The following is a 23,117-nucleotide window of genomic DNA, read 5'->3' as shown; positions in this document are numbered from 1 at the left end:
TTCGGAAGACATTGGAGTGGAAGGTGGACTGGTGGAATCAGCGCCAAGAGGGATGGCCAGGGCTGGATGAACCAACCCGTGAAGGGGTGAGGGCATACGCGAGCCGTCAGGCTCACATTCAGCGTTCCCTCCACGAGCGCTTCACCCGATTATGGGAGAACCCACTGGTGCCATTAGCTAGCAAAGAGGAGAGCAATGAAGGCCCCGGATCATGTGTTGATCCACTGCTGGAGGCCCTGGTCGAGGAGGACGAGGAGTAGCCTTTCTTCTTTGTTTACATGTATTTACCAGAGGCCCCAACACGCCCAATGACATCCAGATGCGGTTTGGCGCATCCAGCCATTCTGGGCACAGAGAAGCAGGGGAAACTATTCTAGGATGCGTAAAAATATCTGGAGATATATATATATATATATTCTGGCCTTCCTTTGCAGAGGAACATGCGCAAGGGATGAAATGCTTTCATTTGAAGCCAACGGAGATGTTTGTTGACATGTATTTATCAGAGGCCCCTACATACCAAACGACATCCAGATGCGGTTTGCCGCATCCATCTATTCTGGGCACGGAGAAGCAAGGGAAACTATTCTAGGATGCATAAAAATATCTGCAGATCTATATATATATATATTCTGGCCTTCTTTTGCAGAGGAACATGGCCAAGGGACAAAATACTCTCATTGAAGCCAAAATTGTATTTGTTGTTTGTTAATATTGACAAATCAGCTGGAAAACAAATACAGAAACAAATACAGAGAGGCAATATATCATGTAGGGTGGCCTGCACCAGTCCACATCCCAAAGAGCCTGGATATTTCCATCCCCTATGCAATAGGCATGGGTGGACCAGTCCAGTATATAAGGCATAGTCCTACAGCCATGGGTGGTACAGTTCCGTGACTTAGGGACAATGGCACTTGTATTTGCGTATGTCAAGTCAAGCCTACTTAACAGCATAGAAAGGATAGATTTATCCCAGGAAATGATCACAATTTAAAGTCGCGCAGGACCAAAGAACCCTAAGCGAAGTACTTGGCCCTAGATCACAATTCGGGTGTGTGATCTTGCTGGCAGATCACAATCAAACTGTGACTTGGATTAGGGTCTGGAAATCACCAGGCCAAGTCTTCGTGCTGACTTAGCATATGTAAATATCAAATAATTCAATAAATCAGTTCACAAAAGTCCTCGTTGTCGTGTCGTACGCTCATGAGCACGCCCTCGTTCCGCTTTCCAGACAACGACACCCCTCAGCAGACAGACAACTTCAGCATCGATCCAGCACTTTTCCCGGAGTCTGTCCATCAAAAATCGGTGTCTGTAGCCGTACCTTCCCAAAGCGTCACCACAGCCGTTCCCGAAGCAGAAGGTGTGTTGTTTGAGGGGCGCTCTTTGAACGTGCACTCATCATTCTTTCCTCCCAGCCTCACTCTTGCCATCGATAGAGCCTGCCAGCGGTCGAGCGAGAACCTCGAAAGGCCAAGGTAGGAACCTTTGATGTGCCGTGGTACATCATTTAATGGTCGCTCACATCTCATTCTCATGCAGGCCGGGTTTTAAGTGAGAAGAACACGAAAAGACAGTAGTAAGCACGATGATTTTGCCATTTGAGTACTGATTCTTCTACTTTCTACAGCTATTCTTTGAATGTTCCCACTCTGAAGAACCTATGCCGTGAGAGGAAACTCAAGATCGGTGGGAAGAAGGGCGAGCTCATTGAGCGGCTTGAAAAGCACGAGGAGATGTGCTTGCCCAAACCCAGGTAAGTTGTCTCAGCCTTCTGCGTGGAAGTCAACATAAGTTAATGAAGAATACCAAGCAGTAACGAGAGCCAGCAGACAGAAGGAGAGTGCCCCAGTCTGTCAGCTGTGGGGGCCGTCGCCTGCGAGACGGACAAATCAGTCGACGTCGCAAAGGCAATCCAAGACTCCTTCAACCACGGATTTGAGAACGTGGATGATGGTCTGGATGAAGAGAGTGACGATGAGGATGGCTGGGGTGATGACGGAGGCGACGATGGGCCACACGAGGATTCAATGGAGATTGATACATTGGGTGAGTTCCGTTTCATCTGACAAAATGTCTTGAGTAACATCCACTTTCATTACAGGAACAGAAAGCTCGAAAGCTTGGGTACGTGCTTACCACCTCAAGCTTCTTCTATCTGCTAATTATAACTGGATTCTAGATCGATGCATATATCATGGACACAAGGCGAAAAAGTGGGCGGCAAACAGAGAAGAGTGTGCTCTCTCTGTGGCGGGTATGTTTCTTTTCTATGCAAGAGGATGCAACTAACGCCTGCATGGTAGCGCTGGGTACCCATAGCAATTGCTGTGGGCACGATCCCTGACCACATTGTCGATGCCAACCACACTATGGAATACCTAAAATATGTTGCGACAAGGAGCCTCCTCACAACACGAGGTCACCCAAAGGAGGGCCCAGCACGATTATCTTCGGTCAGCAACTTTCCTCTTTGTTTCAGCCTCACTCACTGACATGTTCGTGCCATAGTCATCATTAAAAAAGAACATGACCATGCTCGGCCGTGTTCGGCGGCGACAGTGCGACGACGACCCCACCCTGCAAACACGCCGGCCCACGTCGACATCAAGGAGCCAGGATTTTTACAAGGCCCTTATGGTAGAATCTCAGCGCTTGCGCCTCGAGTAAGCCACTTCTCTCCGCTTATATTTTCTATTCCTCAATGCTATACTTTCCAGGGATGAGTTTTTCGACATCAGCGAAAACACCATACTGGACTCACAGCTGCACACCGTGCACTTTGAAGAGATCACATTCGCTATCTTCACCAAGCTTGATCAACGTGAGTTTCCTTTCATTTCTTCTCTACCATTGCTAACGACATTATCTGACTAGTCCCATCAATTATTAAGGCGCACTTTAGCTGGACTTGGCAGTGCACCACTCTCAACCGTGGCGACGAGCTCATCAATTTGTTGCTCAGCTGCCTTCAACCTCATTCCCTGCTTGTCCCTAATTACACAACACCTGATGGGCAACACTGCGGTGTTGGTAAATATTACTTTGGTGTACTTTCCCTTTATCATGAGACAAAGGTTTCGAAGCCAGGAGTCTGTAGTTTACTTGTATTGTTTGTGTTATATCTTGCTGAGACGAGCACAACAGAAGCAGGAACCGGACTACAACTTTGTGCTGCCGCACCGCAATCCACTCTGTTGCTCTGTTGGAGCACTCGCGATCCTTTTGCATTATGTATTTGACCAGGAGAACCTGTGCGAGAAGATTGAGGATTGGAACTGGTCTTACCCGTTGACCTGGCGCAAGGCAAGTCCACCTTCACCCGAAATCTATCTTTCTCCTTACTGAACCAAACTATCAGGTAAAGCTTATGTTTGGAAAAACAGTGGGCAAGGCCTGTGGTGATGATGCCCTCCGAAAAATGTACACAAAATTCCTCGAATCGACATCCATCAAATCAAAAAAGAAGCTCCATCTCGCGCGCAAGACTATCCCTACCCACCTTGAAGAGATGGGGTATGTCATGACTTGTTTGTGGGCCAGCCACCGCTCATCCTTTTCAGTGTTACAATGGATGAAATTGGTGCGATCGGACACTGGGCAAGCACTGTTCAACGTGAGGTTTATTCTGCGAAGATTCCAAAGTCTGTAAGTTTTTTTCAGTGCAATTGTTCCTCAAGTGAAACTGATTGAGTCATTAGGCAGTTACGGCATTGGCAGGGTTCTACGTTGGGGAGGCTTACCATGTTCCCTGGGCCACCGTTGCTGTTCCTGATGAGCTCCAAACCCAATTGTTCCCTTTTGCAGAGAGGGTGCTTGTTGAGCTCAAAGGGAAGGCACGCGTCAACCAGGGCTTGGTCAATTTTGTTGAGCTGTTGCAACAGCTTCGCCCTTTCTTCTGGCGGGTGTGTCTACATCTCATCACTCCACTTAGTTTTTCTAATTCTCACTGTCTCAATTTTTGCCAGGCTAGTGCTGCCATCCACGAAAATTTTCCTGACTCACCGCTATTTAGTCGCATGCCCGTTTTTAAGTCGTCCCTGGCTTCCGAGTTCATTTCACAATGGCCTCATGCTCGGAAAGAAGTCGAGGCCCAGTTTCAGGTAGATACCGAGATCGCAGCAAACTTCAAGGAGGTCGCAACACAGAGCGCCTTCCTCTCCCTTTCAACATCACAGAGAGAGCTGTCGGAAACTGTCAAGTTATCCCACTCATTGCTCGAGGTTCTTGCACATCGAACTGAGCCGCTCTCTCCATCACGTAGTGTAAAAACTCATGTGGCCATTGTTAGCTCTCGCTCAGCTACCCCCAGCCCAACAGGGCCACACTCCAACTTTTCGTCGCCGCAGCCTCCCTCTATTCAGACTATGGTGGCAAGTGTGAGTACACCGCTCCAGGCTGCCACTGCAGCCAGCCCAAGTCAAATCTCACCAACCTTGCCACTGCCAAAATCCCAAAGTATCATGCTACTGCCTCCCGTAGTTGATCCAGAAGTGCTTTCCACTCAATCACGATATGTAGTGTCTGTGAACCATAAAGGCAGTAAGTATCATGTGTTACGGCTCTCGCCTGGTCCCTTGGCGCCACCCACACCCTTCGACATTATACTGCCCCCAGCAGCAGCATTTGCATCTGACCAGACTACCGTGACTGCTTACCCCGGCTTTTCTGCATCATCATGTGGATGGCAGGCTCTGTTCAGTGTTGTTGTCCATCCCGATTTTCTTTGGGATTGTTGGGGCCCAGGCAATTTGGGTGAATTTCCTGATGTCGGCTCTCTTTGGAAGTGCTGGGATGAGGGCACGGCTATTGAAGGGGTTGGTCGCAAGCCTCCACTGCGGATGGTGGAGACTGAATGGGGCTCTCGCAAGGACAAGCGGTCAAACAAGGGGCACCATGCTGCATGGCGTCCTCGCCAAAACACCACTGTATGTCTTTTTTCACATTGTTCACCTCTCAACGCAACATTAATCTGCCTCTTCAGGCCCGTCAAAAATGGTCTCAATTTCAGTTTTTCATCAGTCGGATAGAGACCTCCATTAGCACTGGGCTTACGGCCTCACAAGCTGTCCAAGTTCTTGAAGATACACGTCTTACGCTATCAATGCCGCAGCTTCATCGCAAACTCCAAACAAAGCGGCAGAAGAAGGGCAAGGTAAATGGCCCTTCCCCAGAGTCTAGTGCTCCCTCCTCTGGGAACATCATCATGGCCACTTAAAGATTAGTTATGCGTTCATTGTATCATTAACTTCTTTTCTTTGTCTTTTCTTATTTCTTCAATTTTTTTTGTCAAGTAATGTTGAACCTCTCATCCACTGTAGCATACAAACATCTTCAAGAATCATCTCTATTGCGTCGTCTTATAATTGTTCCCAGTTACTTGGTCTTACACAGATTACTCAGCCACGTTAGTAATATGTACCATACTTCTCTACAAAACTGAATGCTAAAGCTGAACAAGGGTGTGCCACATTTCATTAATTTGGCAGATCACTCCTGAAGCAATTTCTGTTATATTGAGCCCAAGAACATAAAATACAAGTGAGAACTTCCATGTGAACCACAATTTCCAGCAAGGGACCTTATTTCCCCACAGAATCAAACACCTGGTTTAAACGGCTGAGTGCCATGGTCTCGTAAACCCGGGAGGTTGCTCCTGAAGCAATTTCCGTCGAATAGAGCCCGAGAACGTAAAAATTGGGCAAGAACTTACATGTTAACAACAATTTCTGGTAATGGACCTTATTGCTTTGCAGAACCAAACACTGAATTTGAACGGTTGGGCGCCATGTTTCGCAAACTTGGGAGGTTGTTTCTGAGGCAATTTCGGTCAAGTAGAGCCCAAGAATGTAAAAATCGAGCAAGAACTTACCTGTAAGCCTCAATTTATGGTAAGAGACCTTATTTTCCGCAAAACCGAACACCGTCTTTGAACGGTGAGGCGCTACGTTTCGCAAACTCGGGAGGTTGCTCCTGAAGCAATTTCGGTCAAGTAGAGCCCAAGAACGTAAAAATTGAGGAAGAACTTACATGTAAGCCTCAATTTCTGGTAATAGACCTTATTGCTTTGCAGAACCAAACGCCGAATTTGAACGGTTGGGCGGTATGTTTCGCAAACTTGGGAGGTTGTTTCTGAAGCAATTTCGGTCAATTAGAGCCCAAGAATGTAAAAATCGAGCAAGAACTTACCTGTAAGCCTCAATTTATGGTAAGAGACCTTATTTCTCCGCAAAACCGAACACCGACTTTGAACGGCTAGGCGCTATGTTTCGAAAACTCGGGAGGTTGTTCCTGAAGCAATTTCGGTCAAGTAGAGCCCAAGAACGTAAAAATCGAGCAAGAACTTACCTGCAAGTCTCAATTTCTGGTAATAGACCTTATTTCTCCGCAAAATCGAACGCCGACTTTGAACGGCTAGGCGCTATGTTTCGAAAACTCGGGAGGTGGTTCCTGGAGCAGTTTCGGTCAAGTAGAGCCTAAGAATGTAAAAATCGAGCATGAACTTACTTTGCTAGCTCAATTTCTGCTTATGGGCATGGTTTCACCACAAAACCGAATGCCAAAATTGAACGGATGGGCGTTCCATTTCGTAAACTCGGGAGGCGCTCCCTGTAGTAGTCAGCATCAAGTAAAGCCCAAGCTCATAAAATTCGAGCCAGAACTCACAGAGTAAATTTTGTAGGTCTTCCGGGAGGTGGGCTTGCCAAACCTTGATGCTGGAAATAACTTGTGAGCCGAGTGGAAGTGAAGTTCATTTATTTAAATAAAAATAACGAGGCTTCTACCTGGTAATCTATTTTACAAGGTAAGGGAGAGGAGAGCTAAGTACGAGCGGCCGCAACGGAAAGGGTATGAGGCACGAGAGAAAACAGTCAGGGTCCAGGACAAGTGTTGGGTGGGAGGTGTGATTCCAGGACAAGTCGGGTCTCCCACCCGCCAAAAAGTGTGATCCAAACTGTGATTTGGCGGGTCCGTTTTGTGACTTGTCCTGGAAACTAGAGGCTGACACTTAGCAGCGGCAGCAGGCACCTTGCTTGCTGACAAATACGCTGCTTTGCACCAATACAATGTGACTTTTTTTTCGTAACAAAGGAAACAGTGTTCAAGAGCTATAGTGCTACATAGTTATGTATATAAACATTGGAGGCACTAAGAAAGAGACGATGATATCATGTTTTGAAAAGACCAGTTGTTTGCACCGGTTTGCTCGCTCGCGTGCGCCATATGCAAGAAAAGAGCCCCATGGCCCGTAGAAAGTTTGTTTGTTCATGCTTGCCCGCTCGCGTGCGTGATATGCAAGAAAAGACCCCCATGGCCCCTGGGTAGTTTGTTTGTACCTGTTTGGTATTTATGACCTTGGGAGACCTTGACAAGCAAGGTGAAAAGTGTGATTTGGCGTGGGACGTGCTGCAAAAAGTGTGATTTGGTGTGATTTGCGGGACAAGTGTTGGCGCGGGCAAGCGTGATCTGGGTGTGATTCGAACTCCGAAATCACAACACTTGGCCTGAGACCATCATGATCGCTGACCGACTGCGGGCTTTGCCACAAGATACTGGCTTGGCCGTCACGACCTCTAAGCGTTTTTCGCCCGATGTATCAAGTCTTCCACCAGCTCCACCCATCTGACTATTGTCCCCTACTCGACTGCCAGCCAGTCTTACATTAGTTCCTTCCACGCCGATATCAACCTTTGGACCACCTTCACCTTCTTCGTCACATGCGTCGTCTCCACGACTAAACAACTTTGACCTCACCAGCTTTACACTGACATTTCCCTCCATTGACGAGCTTGATGAACTTCCGGGGTTTAATACACCCTCCGTGCCAAATACGGCAATCTCAGCATCTAACGGACCGAAGACACCAATCCCAAAGACAAACATGGCGTTTCCAGTGGAGCTTCTCTCGTATATTCAAGAGCACAATGTTCTCCTTATCGACGTTCGGAACAGTTTATACTTATGCGGGAAGGGTACGTATACGCTTTTCACCTGGTACATTGATTAAAGTTTTTCAACAGGGTGAACTCTATCATGCTTGACGATGCAATGGTATTTGCGCATCCACATGAAGCTAGCCTTTTCGGTAACCGTGACAAGTTTGATCTGGTCGTGGTGTACGACGGTTCTTCTGAGTCCTTTGGTGCTGCAAACATGCCTCTCTCAGTTCTCATCCGTGTTATCAGTGAACAAGCCTTTCGGAAAGCGCTCACGAGGATGCCCATGATGCTCGTTGGCGGACTTGAAGCCTGCAAGCGGGAAATAGGGAACACCAAGCTACGCGGCGAATTATCGTACGCGGAAGGAAAACGGCCGATACCCACCACGGACGTCTCTAACTCGTTGCTTGCTGCTACCATCGTACAACTCGAACAATCCCTTCACTAATGGACTGGTAACTGCTCATTTGTCAGGTGCTGCTGCTTCGTCGGCTGCAGATCCTCATCAAGTGTGGAGACCGCGTCAATGTCCTGACTCACTCCCTTCGACTGGAGCTGATCATCGTCCGAATTATTCATTAGATCAACCATCAGGTCACATCAGGTTTGTATTCTTCTTATCAGAGATAGAAGTATTTAGATTCAACTCTAACTGCACAGGCTATAGTCGGATTTCTCATACAATGCTCCAGATGATCGAAATATAACTCGCAGAACAGCTTTCATGCGGCCAAGCTCGCTATCCTTTTCATGAAGTAAAAATGAAATGGTTGGTATCTCGTTCTCATCCTTCGCATGCACATTCACAAATGATCGTGAATAGACTGCATCCCCTCTAATGTCTCCTCAACGATGTCTGGTCAATGGAACACCATGAAGCACTCTCACATACCCTCAATCCCCTCGACGTATACCCCCTACAGCATCGGGCTCCGGAACAGCATCAGCAAACACAATTCATAACATCTTCGTATGATATCACTTCCCCACGCAAACACAATTCATAAGTTCTCCGTATGATATTACGTCCCCGCCCCAAGCCTCCATCAACCCGACCCTCTCGCGCAGGCGCAGCGATTACGTTGACCAGACACAGGAGGCTACACAAGGCTTCCACCGACCGGGATCGACTACTCAGACTGTAATCGTCCGTCCGCCACCTGTAGCGTCGTCTGCGCTCGTGGCAACGTGAGGATTATCGACCGCAGCAAGCGCCGCCTCCGTACAGCCCTTCCGCCGATGCGAATGGTGGTACGAAGCACCAAGAATCTCGTCGGAGTGTCTGGTCACTTACTGGCCAGACACTCAGGTTGGGACTTCTGGATTGAAGAATTTGGGGAATACGTATCAGATGAAGGTCCTGACCAAGGCAAATTCGAGGAAAACAAAGATATCTCGTGTTATCTCCCCCTGGTCCTATCAAAGCTTCTACTGGAGCCGTAGAAAGTAGCCGAAGCGAAATAGAACGCGAGTACCGGTGCAGGGCGGGCAAGAGTATCCAAAGCTTCCCCGATACCTCGTGGGAGGTATGGTGGACCTACGCGGGTCCTTGTGGACAGTGCTGGTGCTCCACTAATTAGTTTTTTCTTCCCTTTCCGCATGTATATTATTCTGCGTTGGATATTTTTAGTTGCGGCTGCACGATGTTCCGAGTTCAACAAAGGCATACAAACCTCTGGGCTGCTTACGTTAGATTACTGTGGCCTCAGCAGACTGTATGGATCGCTGATTCATTGAATTTCTTGAATTTCCTTCGTTCTCATCGTTCTCATTATACCTTTCATCCTCTATTCACCGTATTCTCGTTTTTAAACCACTCAAAGTGCCTCTCTTTTCATGCCTGTTGTCCTCCCTAATGCCCCAGGGCATCCACCTGGCTTCGGCACCTCCCATTCAAGTGAGGCAACGGCCTTTGCCTTGCAAAGGGTCAACCAGCTGACACCGACCACCCTAGCCATCCAGAACGGTGCGACCAGATTCCACGATGGCATGACTGTTGTAGACATCAAGGCAAAGGCGAGGGAGGCTGTTCAGAAAGAAGCAAAAGGCGCTTCGGCTCTTTCCTTAATACGGACAGCTCGTACCCAATTACTTTCGGCCAAGGATTATGAAACAAAGGGTGATCTGAGGAGTGCGCTTGGTTCATTCATCAAGGCTGCTAGTCTTGCGAAGATGACTATGGACTCAGCGGAGTATTCACAGGAGGGGAGAAGCAAGGGGGGTGTTCTGAAGAAAGAACTTACGGATTTTCTCAGTGTATGTTTGGATCTTATCACTTTTCATATCTTTTCTGATGGTTCTGTGTTCAATAGGGCGATGGGCGCGATTTGACTGAAAGGACAACCGCTGTTGAAGAGAAACTGAAAGCAATTGAAAAATCTCAGCCGACGTACGTCCTACCTGTTATTGCTGTCATTGTTCCCTCATTCATTCCATCTAGGGAACAAAGCTCAAGCAATGGTTCCAATACCAGGTCTGGCGGGAGCATCGCTGACCGACTGCGGGCTTTGCAAGACAATGGCTTGGCCGTCACAACCAACAAGCGTTTTCTGCCAAGTCAACCACCAGCCTCGCCCATCTCACCAGCTGTCCGCTATTCGACCGCCAGCCAGTCTTCCCCATCCACGACCCATCCAACATTAGTCCCATCCACACCGATATCATCCGCTCCATCGCCCCATACCCTTGTTTCGCCCTCATCCTTTGGACCACCGTCACCTTCTTCATCACCATCATCGTCTCCACAACTAAACAACTTTGACCTGACTGGCTTTACGCAGGCATTTCCCTCTATTGATGAGCTTGATGAACTTCCGGGCTTCAATCCACCCTCCGTACCAACGGGACCAAGCAACAACGAATCCAGCAAGTCGGTTGCGAAAGATCTATGGACTGGCGAGTCGTCAGCATCTCCCCTGACCTCATTCAAGAGTTTCACTGTTCCCATTGAACGACCATCCAGTACTCCTGTCACACCCACGGTTAACAACTTTAACAGTCGTCCTGCTTCCCCTACAAAGTCAACGGTACCATTGAAGCCTTCTGGCCTGTCGAATACAGCAGCCTCAGCATCAAGCGGACCGAAGACGCCAATCCCAAAGACAAACACGGCATTTCCAGCAGAGCTTCTTTCATATATTCGAGAGCACAATGTTCTCGTTATCGACGTTCGGAACAGGGCGGAGTTTGACAGGGAACACATAGTGGCAGATGCTGTAGTTTGCATTGAACCCTCTATACTTATGCGGGAAGGGTTCGTATACGCTTTTTACCTTGTTCACTGACTAACACTTTTAACAGGGTGAACTCCAAAATGCTTGAAGATGCAATGGTCGTTGCGCCTCGACATGAAGCTAGTCTTTTCGGTAACCGTGACAAGTTTGATTTGGTCGTGGTGTACGACGGTTCTTCTGAGTCTTTTGGTGCCGCAAACACGCCGCTCTCAATTCTCGTCCGCGTTATCAGTGAACAAGCCTTTCAGAAAGTGCTCAAGAGGATGCCTATGATGCTCGTCGGCGGATTCGAAGCTTGGAAGCGGGATATAGGGAACACTGAGCTACGCGGCGAATCGTCGTACGCGGAAGTAAAACGGCCGATACCCACCACGGACGTCCCTAGTTCGTTGCTGCTGTCCTCGAGTCCGAACAACTCGAACAATCCCTTCACCAATGGAATGGTAACTGCTCAGCTGTCTGGTGCTGCTGCTTCGTCGGCTGCAGATCCTCATCAAGTGTGGACACCGCGCCAACGTCCTGATGCACTCCCTTTGAATGGAGCTGATCATCGTTCTAATTATTCATTAGATCAACCCTCAGGTCACACCAGGTTTGCCTTCTTTTTCTCAGAGAAAGAACTATATATATTCAATTTTGATTGTACAGGTCACCTGCGGATTTCTCATACAACGCTCCACCTGATCGAAGTATAACTCGCAGACCAGCTATGATGCGGCCAAGCTCGGTATCCTTTTCCCGAAGTAAAAATGAAATGGTTGGTATCTTGTTCTCATCCTTCGCACGGACACTAGCTGATACTCGTGTAGACTTCATCCCCTTTAATATCTCCCCAACGATCTCTGGTCAATGGGGCACCATCATCAAGCACCATCACATACCCTCAATTCCCTCGACGTATATCCCCTACAGCATCAGGCTCCGGAACAACATCAGCAACCACGCAAACACAATTCATGACATCTTCGTATGATATCACCTCTCCGCCCCAAGCCTCTATCAACCCGACCCTCTCACGCAGGCGCAGCGATTACGTTGACCAGACACAGGAGGCTATACAAGGCTTCCACCGAGCCCCGATCGACTACCCAGAGCTGACGTCACCACAGATCGTCCGTCCGCCACCTGTAGCGTCGTCTGCGCTCGTGGAACGTCAGGATAATCGACCGCGACCGCCTCCGTATAGCCCTTCTCCCCAGGCTAATGGTGGTCCGAAGGCACCAAGAATTTCGTCCGAGTATCCGGTCATTTATTGGCCCGACACGCAAGTTGGGATTTCTGGGTTGAAGAATTTGGGGAATACGTGTTACATGAATGCCCCCATTCAATGTTTGAGTGCTACGGTGCCGTTTTCGAGATTCTTCACTGGTGCGTGATTTTTGTTGGTTTTTGGGTGAAGACAGCTGCTGATGTTGGTTTTTGGTTGTAGAAGGGCGTTGGAAGACGGCGATTAATTTTACTAACAAGCTTGGATCTCAAGGAAAGCTTGCAGGCGCGTTTGCCAAGCTTTTACATGAGATGTGGGGTGAGGATTTGCCATTTGTTTCTCCCACAGATTTCAGGGTAAGCTTTTGTTTCCCCATCTGCTATTTTAGCGGTTTAGTGCTGACGGCGTTTGACAGAGATCAATATGCCAACTCAAGTCGCAATACAATGGTTCAGACCAACACGACTCGCAGGAATTCCTCAGTTTCCTGATTGATGGTATACATGAGGATCTGAACCGTGTTATGGTTAAGCCAACGATCACGCAAACGCCAGCGCAAGAAGCCGAGCTGGAGAGGCTTCCGGTGCAGATTGCTAGTGATCGTGAATGGAGGAATTGGAAGGCTCGAAATGATAGTTTGATTGTGGACTTTTTCCAGGGACAGTTTAGAAATCGGCTGGAGTGTTTGACGTGCCATAAGGTGTGTTGAGTCGTTTTGTCCTTACTTTTTTATGGTTACTAAGTTGGGTGTATATTAGACGTCAACGACGTACAATGTTTTCTCGATTCTGCAACTTCCCATACCTGCCAGGAGCGGCAAGGTTCCCATTGACCGTTGCTTGAATGCCTTTTTCAATGAGGAGGTTCTTGAAAAGGATGATGCATGGTATGTTTCCGCTGTCAAATATACTAAACATCTCTCATCGTTTCAATAATCAGGGATTGTCCACAATGCAAAGTCAAACGAAGAGCATCCAAAAGACTATCCCTAGCTCGCCTTCCCCCTATTCTCCTCGTCCATTTGAAACGCTTCGAAGCCAACGGGCGTTTTTCAGACAAGATTGACACTTTTGTGGATTTCCCTATCAAATCACTAGATTTGACGAATTACATGCCGCCCCCACTCCCTCCTGGAGCTGACAAGTCCGAGCTGAACGGTGGCCTCCCAATGTCCACGAGTGATCCCCGGACGCAGCTTCCCCCGTACCGGTATGATCTGTATGGGGTGACGAATCATTACGGTAATTTGAGTAGCGGGCATTGTGAGTTATCTTCCCTCTTTTTCCGTTTTGACGTTTTGCTCATTACTTGAAATTTGTTTAGATACCGCGTTCATAGCTTCGAATGGAGGATGGATGTATTGCGACGATAGCAGTGTAAAAGCAGTTGACCCAAAGCAGGTGGTCGTAAGTACTCACTTTACTATTCCTCCTTCTCCTTGATTCTCACATTTCATCTACCACAGAACCAAAAGGCATACGTGCTGTTTTATAAAAGAGTTCGTTCATAGAGTATACATTCAATTATTCTCCCCCTTTTTTTTTCAAGTTCTTCTCTTTCTTTATTCGCCTTCGCGGGCTGGATCTATTCTTGCCTTGCTGTAGTTGCTTACCCTTGTATTTTTTGACTCCCGTGCATGCATGCCCCTGGACCCCCGCACCTGTTCGCATTCACACTGTGTTGTTGGATTGTTGGAACTCTGACCATTGCCTCTGGATGTACATTATAGCTCTAATCAATTGTCATGGTATTCTGCTTCTGGACGTGTGGTGCCGGTGCCCCTCGAAGTAAAAGTAATTGTTGAACTGGGCGCCTAAACAAAAGAGGTATTTACACTTTTTGGAGACATACAGAACGATAAGCGTAAATCCTCAACAACGAAGGCGGAGAAATATTTACCTCAGCATCGCACAAATATACCCGCAAGATATTCCTCCACAAGACGTTCATCATCATACAAATCAGTTATCGCTCCACTTTTGGCTAGCTCCCGAATTTCGGGAGAGCGAAAATTTGACGAGAAGAATTGGCAATACTCCCAGTACCCAGGATACCATCCCCAATCAATTATAGCGGCGATCCTCCCGTCGCGAAAGAGGATATTGTATAGTCTGAGATCGCAATGCGCAAAGACCGTGCGGTACTTATTGCCTTCGCAACGCTTGAATGCTTCTTAGCAGTACTCAAGCCTCTTCGGATTCCCTCGAACGAAATTGTGGCCGATATGTGCGTGGAAATCGTCAACGGACGCGAACGGCCCAAACTCTCCCAGCAGGCGAATGTCAAAGCACGGAGAGCCGTCGATGGACTCCACCCGTCCCGGATTCGGCGGCACGAGCGAGCGCAACTCGTTGATGTAGGTTTTGAATTGAGAGCAGATCGCTCCCTTCTGCTCGTCTGTCATGTCCGACCAAACGTCATACAAGCTCTTTGCGTTTTCGATGAACTCCATCACGATGTACGACTTGTTGTTTCGCTTAAAGACGTCGAGGATACGGGGAACGGGGATGCTCGTGTTCGTTCGAATGAATTCCGTCGTCAAATCCTCAGTGACGCGGTCGTCGAACCTCACCTTCACCACTATCCGAACCCATCCTGACCGCAGCCCCATCTGTCCGCCCGTACCATCGATACTTCAATCGCACCAAGATCGTAAGATTTCTGAAGCGACGTTTAATGTTGTCCAGAAGGGTCATGTTTCCGGAAGGAAATTGGCCAACGTTTTGAGAACTTGGATAAGGGTTCTTTAGCATCGAAAGGGTACAATGCAAAGCAATGGTCTTACACCTTTCCATAGTTGTCGATGTTATACTTGCCTTGTTACGCTTCTTTGCGAAATATGGCGTTTAACACAGTAAAGCACCGCGAGGGAGCTGATACAGGTCGAGGTGAAAGGCAGCTTTGCTTATTTGACACCAACGGGGTATGGGGTATGGGAGGTTTATGGGTTATGCTATGCGAACCGACTTGGTGGACACAAAATGCTCTAGGGTTAGAGAGGTTATGGTTTGTCAGAGGTATGGGATAAGAGAGGTTTGAGAACTTCCCGAAATGGTCAGGGACTGGACTGTGTGATGCCAGTGCCCCTCGAAGTAAATGCATATGTAGTCATTGGACTGGGCGCTAAACGAAGAAAACATCTCGCGACCGGCATGTGACCGCGACAAGATAAGATTAGCGATTGATATTTCTCCAGGTCTCATAATAGTTATATTCATTGGACGCACTCCACATCCGTGCTGCTGAATGTATACACAGGTCCAAGAGACAGCAGATAACAAGATTCGATAACGCGGGTAAAGAGATGAGAAGAAAAGAGGAGGTGGAAAAAGAAAGAGATAGGTAGAGGGAGAGAGGAAGGGAAAGAGAGATACTAGCATGAATGTGTAAGGTGTACTTGATTGATATGGATAGCGTCAACGATGAAATTATTTGGGAAATCACCACGCTACGCGCCAGTAGAAACGTCTCTTGCAAAAAAAAAAAAACATTATCGTGGTTCGTGTTAGTACCTTGCGAGGAACTAAATCACAATGGAATGTTGGCGTTTATCTCTTCCAATAGCTCTTGTGCGATTTTTGCATTAGAGACCTGATTTGACGTAAGGGTTTATTTAGGAAGAGAGATAATTAGAGAAACTGAGACGTACCCTGAGATTATAATGCGTCGTAGCTCCAGCCTCAATGATGCTGAACCGAAGGTATCGTGGATCCTGAGCAAGGGAACAACGCATCCCAGAGAAGAGGGTAACGTTCAGGAGGAGCGTATACACGGCCTCCTTGCGCATCACTAAAAAAACGAGTGAGAGGAAGGATCAGAAAGTAGAACTGGGGTGAAGAGAGAAAGTAATACCCAATCGAGCGCCAGTCCCATCATCTCGTTTAACATTGAGCTTCAACAACCCCGTTCCTCGCTCTTTCCAGGTATTTCCCCCCACCAAGGAGAAGAGTTTGCCTCGTACTTGGTGGATAGTCTCTTCTTCCTCTTCTCCAGTAACAACTACAACCACCAAAAAGAAATGAGCACACAAATTAACCAAAAAGAAAAGCAACCAACCATCCTGTTCAGTCAACAACACCTTTGACTGCTCTTCCTCGCTCTTCGACTCCTCATCCTCATCTTTCCCCGCCCTCAACCGTGCACCAAAGCTCGTATGTGTAGACCTATAACCCCCATCATCCTCTGCACCACTATCCGATCCATTATTATTCCCAGTCGTGGTGGACGCGCCAAAAACACCAACAGTAGGATTCCTCTCCAACGAGCTCCGTGCAGACCCATTTGGCGAGCCAGCGCGAGCCCTCTTCTGCATGGGCACAGCAAAACTTTGCGCCGTTCCCGCGTACGAGGCGAACGGGTTTGTTGCGTTTAGATTGGCAGTGTTTGTTCGTCGAGGTGGAGACTTTGCGCGCCCCAACTTGGCTGTGGATCCTGATACGGGGAGCTTTGCTTTTATGGAGGCAAAGGGGGAGGCAGAGGATGAGAATGCTTCAAATCCTGATCGTTTGGTGGCTGTGGGAGTGTTGGAAGAGGTGGATGATTCGCCTAGCTTGGGAATGGATGCTGAGAGAGGGGCTGCAGGAGCCGGTATAGATGGCGGTGGAGGCGTTTTATTGCTGTTGCTAGACGCGAATAGGTTTTGGCCTTTGACAGAGGCAAAGGGTGAACTTGTGGATGCATAAGCCATGAAGCCGCGCTAATTAATCAACAACTACTCGTTAGTGACATGAAAACAATAAGATTAAAATTCATACCGGCTTGGAAGCCTTGGGAGATGGGGGAGAAGGGCGACGTGGTGATTTAGGCTCAGGTGGTGGAGAAGGCCGCTTCGTTTCTCTAGGATTATCATCCCCGTCCGCTTCGTCTCTCGGTCTCTTCAACGGTTCCGGACCAGATGTATCTACAGTTTCAGGGGGGCCCTGACTCGTGCCCCGCTCAAGGAACTTGCGTTTCAGACCTTTATCCCCACCACTCTCCGAATCAGATCGAAGACGAAACGTGGACTCTTCACTAAGAGCCTCCTTGCGTGGTACGGCGGGGCTGGCATCCATCATGGATTGGGATGGCATGAGCTGTGTCTCCTCCGGTGTCTTGGGGGGCGACTCATCCTGAGTCTCGGAGTCGACCTTTATATCCACAGTCGAACCTTGAGTAGCGATAACGTCTTGAGCATCCCCGGGCGCTAGACCCGCATTGTCCTCATCCGCATCTTTGTCCGGGGTAGTAGCCTGCATGTTCCGCCAACTGAGGTCTTCAACCCCCTGGCTGATTTGCCTCACCCGCATCTTCATTTCCTGCGGTGGTGAGACGCTGAGTGGGGGCGAGCCCGAATTCGATCTAGATCGAGTCAGACCATCGTCCTCCTCCTCTGTGGTGTCGAGGCGTCGCCTGTTCTTCTTCGCTGGGGTACGTGTGTCTTTGCGGTCGAGGAGCAGGGGATCTGTATCCTATGGTTTATTGTGGTTGTCAGTATAGAAGAGAGAGAAAAGGGGAGACCTACAACGATGGTTGAAGGGGTTAGAGGTTCAAGAGAGACCTCTCGTTCTCGTTTCCTTGATAACTTTAGTTCTGTGTAAAGATGAGTATGAGTGTGAAGGCTGTGGTAGTGAAGACAAACCAGCGTCTGTAGTGTCTGGAGACGGAGGAGTCAGTGGGGGCGAGTTCTTCCTCGCAGAGTGTTGTAGTTCTGACATGGTAGGTTGAGGAGAAAGGGCAAGCTTGGAGACTGAACAACCCAGCCCAGCACAAGGCTCGTTATCCTCGGCTATAACCGACTGGCCACCTATCCACAACGGCCCGATGGCCAAAACAATTGTTCTTGTAAATGCCACTCCATCCAAATATTCCTACAAGTTACTATACTGTACTATCTCCCAATTAGATATGCTATAAAGGTTCAGAATCAGCTTTTGATGTCCATGTTTTGCGTCGTTCCTCCGCCTCTCCTAGGATATCTCTCAGACTTCGCTCGTATACAGGTTTTGTCAGTACACTATATTGAACAATGTATAAGCACCAGGCCACCGTACGCAGTGCGAAGCCACCTACCGATCAACACCCGCTTCTAAATACTCCTGTTGATCACTCAACAACGCGTTGCCTGCCCAGCAAATTTCAGTACAAGGAACCTTTTTGATTAGAGGGGGAAAAAACAACGAACCTGTAACCCCAACAATAAAATCCTTCCTCCCCAACTGCCTCAACTTCTCCACCGCCTTCAACCCAGACATAACAGGCATCTGGTTGTCCAAAAACACCACAGCATACTTCCCCTCCTCAAAAATAACATCTGCCCGCAAATTCTGCCGTCGCTCCAATATCGGACCACAGTTGCTACCCGACGAATCGCTCGAAGGCGTTGACCCAAACAGCCCCTGGTGACCCAATATCATCTCCAACGCCATCTCCCCGTTCTCGGCTACGGACACCGCACACCCCAGCCGCGTCAGTAGCCGCTTCATCAGCGACCGCGTTATATGGTCATCGTCCACCACTAGCACAGAAAGTCCAGGTTCGATGGGGATAGCCACATTTGACGATGCTGGGCTACCACGGGTATAACCTTGGTCAAACAACGTCATCGGATTTATCCCATGGCTTGATCCTGATGACATGCTCGATAGTGTCGATGAAGTGGCAGGTGGTTGATTCTCCGAGGAAAATGTTGGTGGATGTGGTATTAAAACGAATTTCGGACGGTTTTGTCGCAGAATATTTTCTTCAGTTGGAGTGGTCAGGTCGTCAAGAGTCTTCGTGGAGGTATCATCGAATGGAGTCTCCGTGGGGGTATCATCTGGAGGGGTCTCCGTGGAGGTGTCGGGAGAGGACTGTTGTGGAGTTTGAACAGGTGTTGTACAGTCGTGCGATTTCTCAACTTCCTTCTTCGAAGCACAAGCACCAGACGACGACGATCTCGGAGAACCATAATCAGGCTTCCTCAACACGAGCTCAACTCGTCCACCTGCATGGAATCCCTGTTCAGCAACTTCAACCATCTTCAAAACAAATAACAGACCTTGTTCCATAATACTATGCATAGCCGCCGTAGTCCTCGACGTCGTCTGACTCGTGCTAACCGGAATCGACTGCCTCTCACCCAGGGTCATTGCACTAAACGCAAGTTCCGTCGTCAGGTCGTGTACCTTCTCTGATCCTGAATGCGCAGTTCCCTCGGGGGATAGGTCAGGCAGGGCAGTTTTCAACGTCTCGCGACCAACTCCAAGGGGTAGCTCGACCCAGAACGTTGAGCCTTCGCCAACTTTGGACCGAACACCCAGTCGTCCTCCACTGAGTTTTACGATTTGACGGACGAGAGCTAGGCCAAGACCAGTGCCTTTCCCGCCTATTTCAAAAAAACAAATCAGTTGCCTGTAAATTTTCATACAATAAAAGAACCGACCCTGCTGTCGCCCTTGCTCAGTTTGCGTGAACGCAGCTACAAAGGAAGACCCATCAGTCAAAGCCAAAACACAAGGTCCCAATCCGCTCACAGAAAAGCTTGCTCTCCGCCATGTCCCTCGGCCTAATCCCAACGCCAGTATCGGTGACTTCGATCCTAACAACAATATATTCCAAAGGAGGACGGGCCTTGTCATGTTGCATATTATGTTGCGTCAAATAACTAGTCGACAGCGGATGCAGTTGGTCTCCCTCAGAAAAAAGCATCACAGGTTCCGTTATTGGCCCTCCGAACGGGTCCAAGGATTTCGCTTCTGGAACGATGAGCATGGTCTTGACCGTCAATTTTCCACCCGTTTCCGTGAATTTGCAGCCATTGCTACGACAGATCAGTCGGTAGTGGTTCCAATACATATCAAGAAACGCACCTAGCAAGATTAGTGATGATCTGCCGTAACCGAGCCTCGTCTCCAGCGACGATACCGTCCATAGAAGGATGTTCTGTGAGATGCTTCTGAATGCTTTCCTTGGTTTCTCCCAGTGCTTCGTATGACACTCTCCGCGCAACCTGCATTGTGTTATTATAGGTCTGCTCTTGTGAACTTGATCCATACCAAGTCGATATTTGGATCAAGGTAAGTCTCAAATTGTAACCCGCGAGCATCCGCTGCCAGCCGTAGGGGAACGAAAAGTGATCGCATGACTTGATGGAATGCATATGGCTTCATGAAGCTTGTAAGGAAAAGCCATCACAAGGTTCGCAGACAACATACCCTAGAAAGAATCTCAAATCGCCCGCCATCCATTCGGTTGCTACTGGAACTCAATAAGCTTTCTTTTAGCTGAAGCTCCGAACTTACAAGTCAAGAACATCATTTAGCACTGCAACGATAGGTCAATCTCAACAACATCACCGCTTCCGTCGCAAAACAAAATACCTTTTGACATCATGCTGAGACTGCCACACAGTGCGTTGAACTCAATTTCCTGGTCTTTCATAATCATATGCGATGCCTCCATGTTCTGAACGGCCAGAACTAACAGAATTTCTTGAGGAGAGTCCAAACGAAGGATATGAGGGACTCACTTGCGGTATTCAATGGAACTCGGACCTGTATAATCCCCCATTATCAAGACCTTGTAAGGGATGGGGATAGAAGTGAATACTTATCATGAAAAACATAACTGAAAATTGGAATTAAGAGTTGTTGTTGTCAACAAAATTGACATAACATACGATGTGAGACGTCTCTTTGAATCAGCCGCTTTTCGCTCGTTGATCTGTGCCTTTTGCTTTGCCTGCCAATTGGAGAAAGTAAGATGAGTCTCGGCACCTAATTGTAAGTATACCTTGAACTGAATCTTCAGTTCGTCTCGCAGGGTATACAGCCGTCTTTCCGACTAGTTATATCGTTCGTCAACGAAAACATTTATCGAATCTGCAGGGCAACGCACGTTTTCCCACATATAGTGAACGTAGATGAGGACTTGCGATCGAGGGTTCAATGACATCAGTTTGACTTATGCACGCAGAGGCACCTACAGCTGTGAAATACGAAAAAGTTAATCATGGCTAGAATAGACAGGTACATCAGCAACCATGTCCTAGAAAGGGATAAGTGTACGTACTTCGTGCCCAACTCGTCTTGAGGGGGATCATCGTGATCGATGCGCTGCGAAAGCGACGTTGAGGGGAAGTTGAATCGCCAGCAGAATAAGTGGTCTCACAAGAGGAAAAAAAGAAGGGCACCCATTGCAGCAGGGAAACGGTTAAGCCGAAGACCGAATAAAGCTACAGCTTGAAGAGCCTTTAAAAAGATGAGGGGTAAGTCAGGAAGGTGCTGTAAGAATTAGCAAGGAGCCTACTGTTGCATAATAGAATATTGCCATAAAGTCTCGACCTTGACAATTCGGAGATGGTGAATAGTAGCCACATGAAAGACTGCCGTAGAACGATTCAATCCTCAAAGCTTCTACACCAGCAAGGGAATACGAACATAAAGATGACTTGATAGAATGACCTTGGTCGTAGCACGGTAAATGAAGCATGAAAAGATTCTTGAAAACAAAACTTACCAGCACCAAATAGAAAGACCCAGAAAACCCTGATATATATACGGTCGACGTCGAGGCCAGTCATACAGTACCATGAAGCTGCTTTTGGTTGAGATCACGTCCTAACGATATCAATGACACTTACACAACGGGTATACTGACAATAGGAGCAATCTAAAAGCATAATTCAAATTGGTACCTCAATGTCGTCATCGAGAACACGTACCACAAAGTAAAATATTTTGTCTTGAGTCACGACAGGATTGCGAGGTATGAAAGCGCATCCAAGAATCCAGTTGAGAACAAGCCAGATAGAGGTATAAAGGGCGAGATGTTTCTTGAGAAACCAGGACTCCTAAGAAGGTGTAAGAAAAATCAAGGCCATACTACGGAACAACAAAACGCACCTGGGAATAATGCTCCTCAGATTTATCATCCAGGAAGCGAGAGTTGAATATTTTGACAAGAGAGGGCCATACCCGCCACCGCAAGAAAATTAGCATCTGGTTCCGGGACCAGAAACCCTCGTAGACAGCACTTTCGCTGTCGCTTGCCCCGTGGTTCAATTGACTGCCCGTCTTGTCTGGGCTACCAACTAGGTCTGAATTTGTGACCGAACTCTTTATATCCTCACTCCAAGCTCGGTCCACCACCACCTCATTTACTTCCTCGTCATCCTGATAGCATTGCAGACGTCGGGTGAAAATGCTCTCCACAACGCTCTCTTCTACGACAGAGCTGCTCGAAGGGGCGGGGCCCGTAGCCAGCCTTTTCTTGAACCGCGCCCAATGAACAGCGAGGCCGGATATACGCGCCGTTTTCCTCCTATTTCGACTAAACTGGCCGCCAGAATTATGAAGCGCAGGAGGCGGAAGCACGTCATCATCGACGGTAGTCGTGGGGGCCGTCGTGGGCATGTCTAATTCCGTATGGAATGAGGCTTGACGCTTCTCGCTGGTCCTCGGCCTTATATTGAGAGAGGGAAGTGTAACTTCTTCGGGCCATTTACTAGAGGACGCGGCGCTGTTCCCTGAGAATTTTGTAGACCACAGGGTCATCCGGGGCCTGTACCGCTAAGGGTACGATCAGCTCGACAATGGACAAGAGGTGGAAAGAGAAAAGGATTTAAAGTGAAGCGCTGTCGCTTGTCTGCTGCATAAGTTCAATCTGTGACCCTGCCCCCTGAGCCGTCACGGCCAAGTCCCCTCCATTTCGGGAAGTTCTCGGCCCTCGGGTATCATCTTCACTTTATCGCAACTTTATCGTTCTGCTTTTCTC

At 48.2% G+C, this 23,117-nt stretch overlaps 8 protein-coding genes across 8 annotated transcripts; 3 read left to right on the top strand and 5 right to left on the bottom strand.

Moving 5' to 3' along the window:
* Nucleotides 1-6,533: 6,533 nt before the first annotated feature.
* On the bottom strand, nt 6,534-6,761 carry LACBIDRAFT_305147 (uncharacterized protein; the record flags this gene model as incomplete). The annotated part of the gene is made up of 2 exons (XM_001874455.1): nt 6,534-6,615; nt 6,673-6,761. The coding sequence occupies 2 exons, from the start codon at nt 6,759-6,761 to the stop codon at nt 6,534-6,536; spliced, it is 171 nt and encodes a 56-aa protein (XP_001874490.1).
* A 362-nt stretch (nt 6,762-7,123) lies between these two features.
* Nucleotides 7,124-7,387, bottom strand: LACBIDRAFT_305146 (uncharacterized protein; the record flags this gene model as incomplete). Its single annotated transcript, XM_001874454.1, has 1 exon — nt 7,124-7,387. The coding sequence occupies exon 1, from the start codon at nt 7,274-7,276 to the stop codon at nt 7,124-7,126; it is 153 nt and encodes a 50-aa protein (XP_001874489.1). The 5' UTR covers nt 7,277-7,387.
* A 135-nt stretch (nt 7,388-7,522) lies between these two features.
* LACBIDRAFT_305145 (uncharacterized protein) lies at nt 7,523-8,032 on the top strand (the record flags this gene model as incomplete). Its single annotated transcript, XM_001875020.1, has 3 exons — nt 7,523-7,607; nt 7,659-7,979; nt 8,028-8,032. 3 exons carry the CDS (start codon nt 7,523-7,525, stop codon nt 8,030-8,032), a joined length of 411 nt encoding a protein of 136 aa, XP_001875055.1.
* An 8-nt stretch (nt 8,033-8,040) lies between these two features.
* LACBIDRAFT_305144 (uncharacterized protein) lies at nt 8,041-8,394 on the top strand (the record flags this gene model as incomplete). The annotated part of the gene is made up of 1 exon (XM_001875019.1): nt 8,041-8,394. The coding sequence occupies one exon, from the start codon at nt 8,041-8,043 to the stop codon at nt 8,392-8,394; it is 354 nt and encodes a 117-aa protein (XP_001875054.1).
* Nucleotides 8,395-8,809: 415 nt separating this feature from the next.
* On the top strand, nt 8,810-9,138 carry LACBIDRAFT_305143 (uncharacterized protein; the record flags this gene model as incomplete). The annotated part of the gene is made up of 2 exons (XM_001875018.1): nt 8,810-8,886; nt 8,955-9,138. 2 exons carry the CDS (start codon nt 8,810-8,812, stop codon nt 9,136-9,138), a joined length of 261 nt encoding a protein of 86 aa, XP_001875053.1.
* A 5,280-nt stretch (nt 9,139-14,418) lies between these two features.
* On the bottom strand, nt 14,419-14,940 carry LACBIDRAFT_153780 (uncharacterized protein; the record flags this gene model as incomplete). The annotated part of the gene is made up of 2 exons (XM_001874453.1): nt 14,419-14,547; nt 14,596-14,940. Coding segments are annotated over 2 exons (474 nt in total), but the record flags the coding sequence as incomplete, so codon positions are not given.
* A 974-nt stretch (nt 14,941-15,914) lies between these two features.
* LACBIDRAFT_305140 (uncharacterized protein) lies at nt 15,915-18,079 on the bottom strand (the record flags this gene model as incomplete). The annotated part of the gene is made up of 7 exons (XM_001874452.1): nt 15,915-15,977; nt 16,036-16,175; nt 16,239-16,385; nt 16,443-17,082; nt 17,141-17,833; nt 17,887-17,954; nt 18,004-18,079. The coding sequence occupies 7 exons, from the start codon at nt 18,077-18,079 to the stop codon at nt 15,915-15,917; spliced, it is 1,827 nt and encodes a 608-aa protein (XP_001874487.1).
* A 193-nt stretch (nt 18,080-18,272) lies between these two features.
* On the bottom strand, nt 18,273-22,897 carry LACBIDRAFT_305139 (uncharacterized protein; the record flags this gene model as incomplete). The annotated part of the gene is made up of 25 exons (XM_001874451.1): nt 18,273-18,378; nt 18,435-18,486; nt 18,547-19,347; nt 19,402-19,728; nt 19,786-19,821; nt 19,877-20,163; nt 20,213-20,352; nt 20,399-20,506; nt 20,558-20,597; nt 20,645-20,666; nt 20,723-20,821; nt 20,872-20,896; nt 20,966-20,969; nt 21,022-21,083; nt 21,135-21,185; nt 21,240-21,271; nt 21,328-21,357; nt 21,414-21,457; nt 21,513-21,592; nt 21,651-21,726; nt 21,782-21,805; nt 21,861-21,938; nt 21,985-22,013; nt 22,066-22,194; nt 22,247-22,897. The coding sequence occupies 25 exons, from the start codon at nt 22,895-22,897 to the stop codon at nt 18,273-18,275; spliced, it is 3,333 nt and encodes a 1,110-aa protein (XP_001874486.1).
* Nucleotides 22,898-23,117: the final 220 nt, after the last annotated feature.

The sequence above is a fragment of the Laccaria bicolor genome, genomic scaffold (genome assembly GCF_000143565.1).
Source record: "Laccaria bicolor S238N-H82 LACBIscaffold_2 genomic scaffold, whole genome shotgun sequence".
NCBI classification, from domain to species: Eukaryota; Fungi; Basidiomycota; class Agaricomycetes; order Agaricales; family Hydnangiaceae; genus Laccaria; species Laccaria bicolor.
Note: the sequence above shows the minus strand (reverse complement) of the source record. Positions and strands in the feature narration are given on the sequence as shown.